Source organism: Oryctolagus cuniculus, chromosome 13, assembly GCF_964237555.1.
Source record: "Oryctolagus cuniculus chromosome 13, mOryCun1.1, whole genome shotgun sequence".
Lineage (NCBI taxonomy): Eukaryota > Metazoa > Chordata > Mammalia > Lagomorpha > Leporidae > Oryctolagus > Oryctolagus cuniculus.
In genome coordinates this window covers 32557831-32570611 of record NC_091444.1, presented here as the reverse complement: position 1 = coordinate 32570611, position 12781 = coordinate 32557831, and the positions used below count along the sequence as shown (strand labels likewise).

Here is a 12781-nt window from a genome sequence, read left to right as displayed (position 1 = left end):
AAAGCCGAGAGCCCATAACTCAATCCAAGTTTCCCACATGGGTGGCACAGACCCAACCAACTGCTTGAGCCATCAACTGCTTCCTCCCAGAGTCCACAGTAGCAGGCAGCCAGATGGGAACTAGACTTAGGACTCAAATCAGTGCACTGTGGTACTGAATGCCAGCATCCTAAGAAGTGTCTTTGCTGTGCCATACATCTATCCCTACTAACTGATCTTCAACAGCAGAAGTAGCTAGAACCAGGGGTCTAAGGGCACAGAAGAAAATTATTAGACATGTTAGACATGTGAAAAATTCCTTTGAAATCCTGTGTATCAGGTTGAATTTTTTTTTTTTTTTGGACAGGCAGAGTGGACAGTGAGAGAGAGACAGAGAGAAAGGTCTTCCTTTGCCGTTGGTTCACTCTCCAATGGCCGCCGCGGCTGGCACGCTGCGGCTGGCGCACCGCGCTGATCCGATGGCAGGAGCCAGGTGCTTCTCCTGGTCTCCCATGGGGTGCAGGGCCCAAGCACTTGGGCCATGCTCCACTGCACTCCCTGGCCACAGCAGAGAGCTGGCCTGGAAGAGGGGCAACCGGGACAGAATCCGGCGCCCCGACCGGGACTAGAACCCAGTGTGCTGGTGCCGCAAGGCAGAGGATTAGCCTAGTGAGCCGCGGCACTGGCCTCAGATTGAATATTAACTTTGCATTCTACTAAAATCTTGAAATTAAGAAAAGACTACAAAGGATGATTATTGGAACTAAAGACTAAAAGTTTCAATTATAGCAATGCCCTATGTAAGAAAGAGCTGCCCACTAGCAACAGGCCACAAGAGCCTACTGGTGTTTCATATGTGGTTAGTACAAGTGATGAAATGAATTTTTATTTTAATTACCTTAAATTCAGCCACATATGGCTAGAAGCTACCACAGTAGACAAAGCAGGATTAAACCTATAAGTTACTGAGACAGATATAAGGTACTTCTCATTTCCTCCTGCCTTTCCCTCCAAACCTTTGGTCTCCTTTTAAACTTTTTACCCATTTCCCAGCCAGATACGGTTAGCTGCCGGCAGGACAGTGAGTCCAATTTTCCTTGGTCTTTAGAACCAGAAGGTTGTAAGAAGAATTGAACAATTAAAATCCCCGTACACTTAGTGAGCACCCATAAATGACAGAGAGAAAGGACAAAAATTTAAAACCTCTAAATCGGGTTTCCTTCTCCAAAGAACTCAAAGAGTTTAGTAGGACAGATAAATCAGGTAGCCAAATGCAATAAAAATCTGTTAAATTTTCTAAAAGTAAAGCAATGAAGAAGGGCTGGCACTGTGGGGCAGCAGGGTAAGCCAATGCTTATTAAGTCATCAGCATCCTGTATCACAGTACAACTGCAATCCCAGCTGCTCTGCTTCCATTCTAGCACTCTGCTAATGCACCTGGGAAGCCACATGTTGAAGGACCAAGTGGTTGGCCCCGGCCACCCACATGGAAGACAAGGATGGAGTTCCTAGATCCTTGCCTCAGCCTAATGGGCCGTTGTGGCCATTTGGGGAGTAAGCCAGTGGATGGAAGACTTCTCTCTCCGTATCTGTTGCTGTTTTTCAAAAAAATATTTTAAAAAAAAGGAGAAAGAAAAACAAAGAAAGGATGACTTTTTGCTGTTATCTGGAATAGATTAGGAAAAGTTTTCTTAAAAGGCAAAGTGGAGTTTCAATGCCTACAGAACGGAACAGGCCAAAGAAGTAAGATTCTACATCGAGGCTAACTGATCAAGGTGCAAGATCATCAAGCCCAAAACCAAAAATATCCTAGATTTGAGTCAACGCTCTTCATGAAAATAAAAATTATTAATGTAGCCATATTATTGGCATCACAGGCAAAAGAAATCAGCAAGTCCAAAGATACGACAATGTTAAAGTGAGATACTTATGAAAGGAAGTTGACTGGCTGAAATTGAAAAATTTGAGGACTGTATGATAGAAACTGAGTACAAAGAACACTGTGGCACAGAAGGTCAAGCCACTGTCTGAGATGTCCACACCTCACATTAGAATGCCAGTTCCAGTGCAGCTACTCTGTTTCGGATCCAGCTTCCTGCAGCACATACTGGGAAACAAAAAACAATGGCTCAAGTGCTTGGGCCCCACCCACCAACTTGGGAGACTCAGAGAGAATTCCAGGATCCTAGCTTCAAGCTGGCCTAGCCCTCTCACTCCCTCTGTGTCACTGTGCCTTTTAAATTTATGGAAATAAATATAAAAAGAATTGAGTATACAAAATCAGAATAGAAATTTCATAATAGTCTCATTTATGGAAAAGATATATTAACTCCAAAATTAAGAGCAAGTAGTTTAAAGCTCTACCTTTAAGGTGTGTGCTTCCAGTAAGAGGCCAAACTGACAGTGTTTTGTTTTGTTTTTTTCTTCTGGCACTTACCTTAAGTCCTTAGAGGTTTTTGTTTTTTAATTAACTGAAAGCAGAGGAAAGAGAAAGAAGACACAGAGACAGAGACAAAGAGATATATCAAAATAGTATTACCTCCTCAGTCAGTTGTTAGGATGATTAAATGAGTTAATACATGAAAAGTGCTCAGCACAGAACTGGCACACAGCTGGTACTAAATAAGGACTTTCAATGATCAGAGAACAAAGGCACAGAAAACTTGGGGGAGAAAGCAAGAAAGAGATCATAAACTTAACAGGACCCCTCCAAAAAAAATGAGTGGAAACTATAATGATAAAATTCATGTGCCATAGCCGGCACCGCGGCTCACTAGGCTAATCCTCCGCCTTGCGACACTGGCACACCGGGTTCTAGTCCCGGTCGGGGCGCCGGATTCTGTCCCGGTTGCCCCTCTTCCAGGCCAGCTCTCTGCTGTGGCCAGGGAGTGCAGTGGAAGATGGCCCAAGTGCTTGGGCCCTGCACCCCATGGGAGACCAGGAGAAGTTCCTGGCTCCTGCCATCGGATCAGCGCGGTGCGCTGGCCGCAGCGCACCGGCCGCGGCGGCCATTGGAGGGTGAACCAATGGCAAAGGAAGACCTTTCTCTCTGTCTCTCTCTCTCTCTCACTGTCCACTCTGCCTGTCAAAAAAATAAATAAATAAATAAATAAATAAATAAAAAATAAAAAAAATTCATGTGCCAGATAATTATCATGTGCAGGCTACCTTCCATTTCATTTTACAAGTGGTCAATGTCTCTATCCTACAAAATAATAATAGTGACTAGCTAATATGTATTTAGAAGCACCATCACTTCACAACACTTTTGTGAAACTTTTTTTAGTAGTTCTATGTGCACAGGTGATGATTCTGAAGCTCAGAACCATTAAAAAATCCTCAAGGTCAAAATGATAACAGGGTAAAGTGAAGGGCTATTGGATTTCTTAGATACCACAAAGCTTTGAATCAGATTCAATTCAGAATAGTGTGTTCTGAACACAGCAGATACTCGTTAAACATTTTAAATCATAGTTTATCAAAGTTTGATTTAAAATGGAATGGGAAAGGGAGCGAGAGTTGGGAGGGTTGTGGGCGGGAGGGAAGTTATGGGGGGAAAAAGCCATTGTAATCCATAAGCTGTACTTTGGAAATTTATATTTGCTAAATAAAAGTTAAAAAAAAATGGAATTTACATCTAAGCCTCAGTTAACCAGAATGGCTGATTTCGCACCCCCATTCTGATATTACCTAAGTATACAAACCCCTCTAGTTATTAAAAGCTCTAAGACTATTGTTCCCCATTTACTTGTAAATCATTTGTTCTGCTCAAGCCACATGGTCTTTCCTGCCAATTATTACTAAATTTAGAATATTAAAAAAATTGATGCTTTAGAACCTTTAAAAATGCACAGCCTATGAAAAAAAATGAAGTCACCCCAGGTTTCCACAAAAATAACCAAAAATACAATGAAAGCGCTACCATGGGACAATACTGTCAGTTGTGATTACATGTGCTATCTGGGCAAGCCAAAGCAGATATAGACTGAAAGGCATCTGTTTCCTGAGTCTGTCCTATAAATTGCTAAACCACTCAAGTAGGACTATGATATACTTCATTTTTTAGGCATGCTCCTTTGCTATTTTAAGTAACTGAAATGATGAAGGAGGATATAAGCTACAGTCTGATGAAAAGCACATTTATCTGCTAGGTTATTATATCTTTAATCTAGCTTTGTAGTTTATCAAAAATGAAGGGATACCTCCTAGGACCTTCTAAACTGCATTATTTATCCTGTCTTCAGTTGGAAATAGATGACCATTTTTCATGCATGTGACCAGAAAATTTCAGACTTTTTAACTGTCCGGAAAACCTGAAATTACCATCTTCCCGTAACTACTTTACAGTTCATATGGGCACATGCCATAAGGGAGGGGTCAACCAGATCATGGCACTCAGTGATGACCAAGGCTTTTTTCACCTGGATTTGGCTGACTACAGAAGCCTTTCCCTCCAAGACTACCACCCTAAGAGTTTAGTTGGCTTTGTGTCTAACCTTCAACAGTCTATCAATTTAATAAATCTGAATATTTCAGACCAACTCAGAGGCAGACTATCATCTGCCCTTTATAATACTTGAAATCATCAAACAACTATTTTTATGCTTTCATCTGAGGTGATTTACTACCAAAAATGTCATGGGTCATTTTTGCTATCATTCAAATATCCACTCCGATGTTTATAACCCAGTTAAAATTCAAACATAAGGCCCTAATTCAAATTTCCTGACAAAATGAGCCAGTACTCTTTAATAATAAGTCTGTAAGTTGCACTGACTATTCATGTGTCTAAAGCCTCTGCCTTTATACTTTCTTAGCACCATAACTTAAAAGCTTTTGATGATACTCTACCAAGGCCACAGAGACACAACTATCTGAAGTAGAAAAGTTGTTCCCATGAGCCACCTTTCCAGAAATACATGACTTCATCAGAGAAAAGCAGTAACCTCTCATTAGTAAATAGCACATTCTGAATTAAAGGAGAATGTACCATCTATATTTTTAAAAGATGTATCTATTTATTTATTTATTTATTTGAAAATCAACGTTACAAAGAGAAAGAGACCGAGACTTATCTCTTCCATCCCCTAGTTCATTCCCCAAGTGACCACAACAGACAGGGCTGAGCCAGGCTGAAACCAGGAGCTTTATTGGGGGCTCCCATGTAGGTGGCAAAGGCTCAAGCACTTGGGTCACCTTCTGCTGCTCTTCTCAGGCCATATGCGGGTAACTGGATCAGAAACAGAGAAGCCAGGACACTAACCAGTACCCATGTGTGATGCTGGCATCACAGGTGGCAACCCGTTATGCCAGTGAGGGTCCCAAGAATGAGCCCTCTTTAACCAACATACCTACATTACTGAATTTATTAAAGTGTTCTTTATTATTTATCTCCATTCACAGAAAGTCTAAATCTTGAAAGAAAAATGGATGGAGACAGTTAAGTTGAAACCTAAAGGTTACAGAAACAGTGATTAAGACAAAGTAAAGAAAAAAGAATATGCTATCAAAGTAACAGCCTATGTACTGCTGGGAAGGGAGAGAGAACCTTGGGTTCAAGAGACTAGAAGAGTAGGGAGGTCACTGTGCTGTGGTAGGTTAAGCTGCTGCTTAGGAGACTGCAGCCTATATTTGAGTGCCAGGAATCAAATCCTGCCTCCAATTCCAATCCAGTTTCCTACTACCATACACCCTGGGAGGCAGCAGATGATGCCTCAAGTACCTGGGTCCCTGCAACCCACACAGGTTACCTGGACAGAGTCCACACTCTCTTGGCTGTAGAATGGACAACCATGGGCTATTGTAGGCATGTGGGGTATGAACCAGCAGATGGAAGAGATCTCTGCTTTTTAAATAAATTAGAATAAACAAATTTAAGGAAAGAAAAAAAAAAAACACACAAACAAAACAAACCAGGAGTCTGGAGTATAACCTAGTAAATGACAAGATGTGAGCCCTGAGAAGTAAGCAGTAGTCAGATCACATAGGTTGGGTATACAAACCTCTGCAACTTACAAGAAGATGCAATCTATTCTCAGTATTCACTGATTCTGTATTTGTGAAACCATCTACTTTATTTGTAATCAACATTCATAGCACTTTCACAGTCATTCACAGACAAGCTCAGAGCAGTGAAAAATTTGAGTCTGTGTGTATGCTCCCAGGTAGAGATGAAGAAGGCAGCACTTTGCCTTCTTCTTTTAGCTCTCATATCATAAACAGGTGTCTTCCTAAAGTCTATTTAGTGCCATATTTTTCTATTTTTGTGCTTCTTCTGGGCAATTTCACTGTTTAAAATGGTTCCCAAGTATAATGTTTAAGTGCTGTGTAGTGTTCCCAAGCACAGGGTTATCCTGCACCACACAGAGAAAATACATGTGTTAGGATAAACTTTGTTCAGGCACAAGTTACATTGTTACTGGTCAATGTTAATGAATACACAATACATATTAATTTTCTTTTAAAAAAGAAACACATATAAAACAAGGTTATAGAATAAATTGACACAAATGCTCTTACCAGGAGCAAAACCCTAGTATTTCCCCCACAAGCAACAATGAAATCTTTACCAATTCAGTGTTTGCTGCAATTTTATAGAATATTCCCATAAACAGTGAGCAACAACTACAAATTGATAAATTGAGAACAAGCATTGGAAAAATTTTACAGCAATTTGATTTCACTACACTAGCCAAGCACTGAGTCATGTTTATGGTCATTCTTTTATTATCATTTTACTGATTTTTTAAAAATATCTGGGCAGGGGCCGGTACTGTGGCGTAGCAGGTGAAGCGCCCTTTGCAGTGCTGGCATCCCATATGGGCGCTGGTTCAAGTCCTGGCTGCTCCTCTTCAGATCCAGTTCTCTGCTAAGGCCTAGGAAAGGAGAAGATGGCCCAAGTCCTTGGTCCCCTGCACCCACGTAGGGGGCCTTAAAGAAGCTCTTGTCTCCTGGCTTCAGATCGGCACAGTTCCACCTATTGCGGCCACCTGGGGAGTGAATAAGTGGATAGAAGACCTCTTTCTCTCTTTCTCCTCCTCTGCCTCTCTGTAACTCTGCCTTTCAAATAAATAAATTAATCTTTAAAAAAATTAAATATCTGTGCATAGAAATTTAAAACAAAAATGGTCCTTCAATATTGGTAATTTAAGAAGCAATGCCAGGAGCCAGCACTGTGGCATAGCAGGTAAAGCCACCACTGCAGTGCCAACATCCCATATGGGTGCCGGTTTGAATCCCAGCTGCTCCACTTCAGATCCAGTTCTCCCCTTGCACCGTGTGGGAGACTGGGAAGAAGCTCCTAGCTCCTGGCTTCAGATCGGCCCAACTCTGGCCGTTGCAGGCATCTGGGGAGGACACTGGTGGATGTAAGACCTCTCTGTCTTTCTGTAACTCTGCCTTTCAAATAAATAACTAAACCTAAAAAAAGAAAAAAAAAAAAAAAAAAAAAAAAAAAAAAGACAATGCCTAGGGGAAAAAACAAGAGGGATTAAAAAAGTTCATGGAAAATGCAATTTAAAGATAATGTGGGTCAGGAGTTCAGCCTACCAGTTAAAAACACCCGTACCCCTTACCAGAATGCCTGTGTTTGAGTTCCAGATCTACTCTCAATTCCTGCTTCTTGTTAATGTACACCCCAGGAGGCAGCAGGTGATGGCTTAGTCCCTGTTACCCACATGGGTGATCTAGTTTCAGTTCTTAGCTCAGGCCTCTGTAGGTATAGGTATCTGGGGAGTGAGGCAGCATATGAAAGCTCTTTCTATCTGTCTCTCTAATAATAAGTAATTGTACAAAAACAAACAAACAAACAAACAAACATGAATTTTGCTTTCCTAGGTGCATTAGCAGAGAGCTGGATGGGAAGTGGAGCAGTCAGGATTCCGATCCTGCAGGCCAGGGCTTTAAGCCTGCTGTGCCACAGTGCCTACCCCTCCATTAACTTTCTAAAGTCCCCTCATATTACAGGCCACAAAGCTACAAACAACATCAGCAAAAGAGATGTGGGCAAGACCTATGGTGATGACAACAGGAGAAACCAATAAATTAAACCAAATGGCTGTGGAAGCAAAGGGAAAAGTAAAGGATGACAGTTGTTTCTGGTATGGGCAGGGAGTAGAGATAGTGATGTCATTCTCAGAGACTGATGTAGCTTTGGGAAAGGAAAATGTAGCTTCAGTTTTACAAATACTGAGCTTGAGAAATCTACGGAACAACTAAGCAGATATAATCAACACCTGTCATAATCAATATTCTTAATCCTGAATTTTACCAGAAATATGTCTAGTAGATTACAGAGCAGGAAATGCAAACAGTTAACATGCTGCATCTGTGGATATAACAGTTTCCTACTGGAGGGTATTATAGTCTAAAGGAAATGGTATTTCACGCAGGCTTTCTTCTCTGTAAAACAAAAATGCCATCAGAGTTTTCATAGAATGCAAAGCTCTTTCCTGGAGAGGACTCTAGCTTACAAACACTATTGTTATCAAAGGCTGCCAGGCTTATCAGCCAACTAATAGAAAACTATCAACTGTGTTAGATCAGAAAAGAGATTATCATCATTAATGCCAATTATTTATGTGTGTGCCTTATGCCAAACATTAAACACTTTACATATCTGAAATCATTTACTCTTCACAACAGTCCTGAGGTGGACATTACTATCATGTTCAGTTCATAGAAGAGGAAACTGAAGATGATAGCAAATGGCCCAAAGTCACTGAGAGGTAGTGTTAACACAGTTGCTGCTTATACAACTGACTGAATACAGGAATTTGTTTCTACAAATAAAATATGGATTTTTTAAGAGGAAGACGGGAAAGAAGACAGACTATGGTTTAAAACACTGGAACAAGTGCTATAGAAACCTGATCACAAAAATATTTCTTTAGTGATGGCACATTCCTGAATGAGAGAAGTCTGAATACTAAGATTTCATTGCTCCCAATTCGTTCTTAGAAAGGATTTTATGGCTCTGTCCTTTACTTTCTAGATAGCCCTTTTTTTTTTTTAGTCATCTATGCCCTTGTGATCCTTGTACTGTATCAGGATGCTGTCAAGACTGCAGACTTTGGAGCTAAACTTCAGTACTGGCTGTAATCGCCTGTTTATCAATTTATGTGTTGAAATGCACACATTATCAATCTCTGTGCCTCAGAATCTTACAGGTAAAATGAGGATTTTAGTATCTATTTCACAAGGTTGTTGTCAGAATAAATTCAAATGACACACACAAGGAACTTACAACAGTATCTGGCACACAGTAAAGCTCAAACAATGTAACTGTTACTATCTACTTCCTCTAACAGCATAATATGTCCCACATTTATGGTGCTCCAAGTTTCTGTAGAAACTGACTGCTGGAAAATTGAACACTTCCTTTCTGTTAAAACATGTCACATGGGGCCATTCTCCCTCTTCCCTGCCCTGTCCTACTGTAGGCCCTAACATAGATTTCACAATTCTGGAACTCTGTGGCAATTACCACAAAGCCAGCTGTAATTTTTATAAACATCTGTCCCTCTCTTACTGAAAAGTCCTGCCACCTACAAATAAAGAACCTGCTCTCTTTCATATAATCTAAAGGGCCCTTAACAAAAATCTCGCTTTAACCTCTAGTCTAAGGTTCATCTTTGGTCACTTCTCTGCTTAGTGACAGCCATAACACATGGGTCAATTTGTCTGAAACAGGCTATGAAAAATCTTAACACCTAATATATCTTGATTTACAATACAAATAGAACCTGAGAATCTAATCAGCATTTGTAATAATGCAACAATAAATCAGAATAGAGAAATTCAGTTTCAAACCAAATTTGTAAGCAGCACCAACATTTTGATCCAAATGTTAATAGTGTTTCTTGCTTGGACAGCACTGCTTGAACGTGTCATTGAGTTTTAAGATATAATACCAGAAATATCAGAAGTTTAAACCCTGCTTAACAAATTGTGCATTTTCCTTAAATTATTTGGCAGGGAAGGAGGATGCTAATTCCCTAGGGACTGAAATAGCGCGAAGAGTTCCTTCTTGTTGGTGTCACAAGTCCAGTTATTCATTTACTTCATTATCTGTGAAGGGCCCACTAGTTCTGGGGGTACATCAGTTTCTTCTTTCATGGAACATACATTCCAACAAGAAACTACACAGCAAATACATGTTGGATGGTTTGAGAGATGCTGATAACTAATAAGGCAAAGAACTAAGTGAAAAAAGTAAAGGAAGGAAAGGAAAATAGTGGTGGTCCACTTTAGGGTAGTCAGAGACAAGTCTCTCTGATACAGCAGATGACAGATTGAAGGAACTGAGGCAGACAGACATTCAAGCATATGCAAAGTATTCTACATGGTGAAGCCAGCAAGTGCCAAAACCCTAGTTTGATGTGTTAAATAAACCACAAGGAGGGGCCCAGAGCTGTGGTGTAGTGGGTAAAAGCCAAGGCCTGTAGTGCCAGCACCCCATATGGGCACCGGTTCAAGTCCCGGCTGCTCCACTTCCAATCCAGCACTCTGCTATGGCCTGGGAAAGCAGTAGAAGATGGCCCAAGTCCTTGGGTCCCTACACCCACGTGGGAGACCCAGAAGAAGATCCTGGCTCCTGGCTTCGGACTGGCACAGCTCCGGCTATTGTGGTTACCTAGGGAGTGAACCAGTGGATGGAAGACCACCCCACCCCCGCCTCTCCCTCCCACCCTCCCTCTGCCTCTGCATATGCCTCTCCTTCTTGCTCTGTGTAACTCATTCAAATAAATAAATAAATAATTTTTAAAAAGATAAACCACAAGAATACCACTATGGCTAGACAAGTTATTGGTTAGTGAGGGGAGAGTGGCAGACCATGAGAGACAATCTGAGCCAGATAAGGGGAGTAGTCTTCAAAAGTTTCATATTATGAAAGAACTCTATATGAATTACAACATTCTTCCAGCAAAATAAACTTATCCTTCTATTCCATTTTGGATAAACTTTTTGAAGTACCCTCCTACAGGCTAAGGATTCTGGATATTATTCTGAAATGAGAAGGCCAGTGAGTCATTTTAAGAGAGATGACGGCTAAGATCAGACACACAATAGGAAAGAACATCTCTGCCTCGGTATCAGCTAGAACAAAGCAAGAAGAGGCAGTGAGAAGTCAGGAACCGTCTGCACCTTAAGCTGGTGCCAAGAAACACGATAAAGAGAAGTAATATAGACACTTCATGGCTGACGTTCTCAAAACACTCACTCATTTCTTCCTTTCTATGATTATGAAACATCACCAAAGAGAGTCAAAAAGAGAGGCACCTACCAACTGTTATTTGTATTGATTCCACCTTAACCACCCACTAAGCTTCCAATCACTACTCTCTGGTCTCTAACCCCCAAACACACAAACGCACCTACTGCCCAAGAAAAGTCAAGCACACCACCCTTCCTCCTCTTAACTATTTGGCCTTTTGCTCCTCGCCCGCGATGAGACTTGCCTCACTCCTGTAATTTCGAATTCTTCCTCTCCTTTCATCCTTTGCTACTGCTTCTAGGAAACAGCGGCAACTTCGCTTGATCTACTTACAACAGTGATCCCGGAAGTATCTAGTCAAAAAATACAGAAACCTAAAATTTCAGCGCCCGTTCTAGCAACGCCAGTTCCCCAGATCCACTCATTAAACCAAAGCGATCCCTCCGAGGCACTGCCAATTTAAAACCCCGGCATCTAGCGACAAACGCGCTCGCATCCCTTTAACTCTGCCCGGCCGCCAAATCTCAGCCTTATCCCATTACCTCCACTGTCGGAAGCATCTTTCACCTCCTCTTCCAGCTCTGATGCTATGACTTTGGCAATCATTTTCACCTTCTTCTTCTTCTTTAGCGAATTTTTCAGCTTTTTCCCCGCACTCACACGTGAGCTCGCAACGGCCGCAGCCATTTTTCTCTCACCGGAAGTACCCCTCAGAGTTGCGTCCGGGGGCAACGAAAGGAACTTCCGCATGTAGTTCCGCAGACAACAGTTCCGCGGCAGGGCCAGCCTGCCTGCGGTTTCAGAGCTGGAACCTGTCAGAACGTAGATTGGGGAAACGTATAAATCTGCCGACGTTTTTGCATGAGGTCGGCTCCAGAGCAAAACTCAGTGGCTGTACACTCTCGGGCGATTCTTCCGCCAGCTCGCCTTTGCCCTGGTCCGCCGCCCAAAGCGGCACCAACGCAGCTCCTTTCGCTTTGATGTCCCCTTTCGAGTGCTTCCCCCGCTTTTGCCTTGTTAACGGAAGTTTGGGGTGCTCCACCAAACGCTTGTTTTGTGCCCGCGAAACTCGCCCGCAGCTCAGAAACGAGGGAAAATCCGTTCGGGAATCGATCATTATGATTCTATTCTCCTGTCCCCGGAAAGATTCCCCACACGCGAGACCTGCCTGGAAACTTTATCAGAAACTCTCCCTCTTATTAACTCTTCCAGTGGTTTCGCGCTAACTTCTTTCTTTTAGGCCCTCTCTCGCTGGACGCGGACCCTCTTCCCGCGAGGCCCCTGCGTCCATCCTGCGGCCGCCTTGTGGAGTGGCCCGTCAACTGCTGTCAGCCCCGCCACTACCGTCTGCCCCTGATTCGTTGTAATCTTTTTATTAACAATAAGTGTACCTAGTTCGGGACACAGTGTGGTACTTCAACATTTCCCCTTCTTTGACATTGCAGCGCCTTCTGTTTGTTCATGCGATGTATTTTAGGTTATTGTGAACTATAGTCTCCCCACTTTTTCCACTAAAAAGTTGGCTCTTTGAAGGTAGGAGCCATTTCTCATTCGCTATTGTGCCTGCAAGGCTACCATCGGGACTTG

At 42.1% G+C, this 12781-nt stretch overlaps 1 protein-coding gene across 1 annotated transcript in view; it reads right to left on the bottom strand.

The window, feature by feature from the left end:
- Positions 1–12527, bottom strand: part of RRP15 (ribosomal RNA processing 15 homolog) — a 59279-nt gene extending 46752 nt beyond the window's left edge. Inside the window, exon 1 of the mRNA XM_002717399.5 lies at positions 11737–12527. Coding sequence (XP_002717445.1) covers positions 11737–11944 — 208 coding nt within the window. The 5' untranslated portion in view covers positions 11945–12527. The remainder of the gene's footprint in view (positions 1–11736) is intronic.
- Positions 12528–12781: the final 254 nt, after the last annotated feature.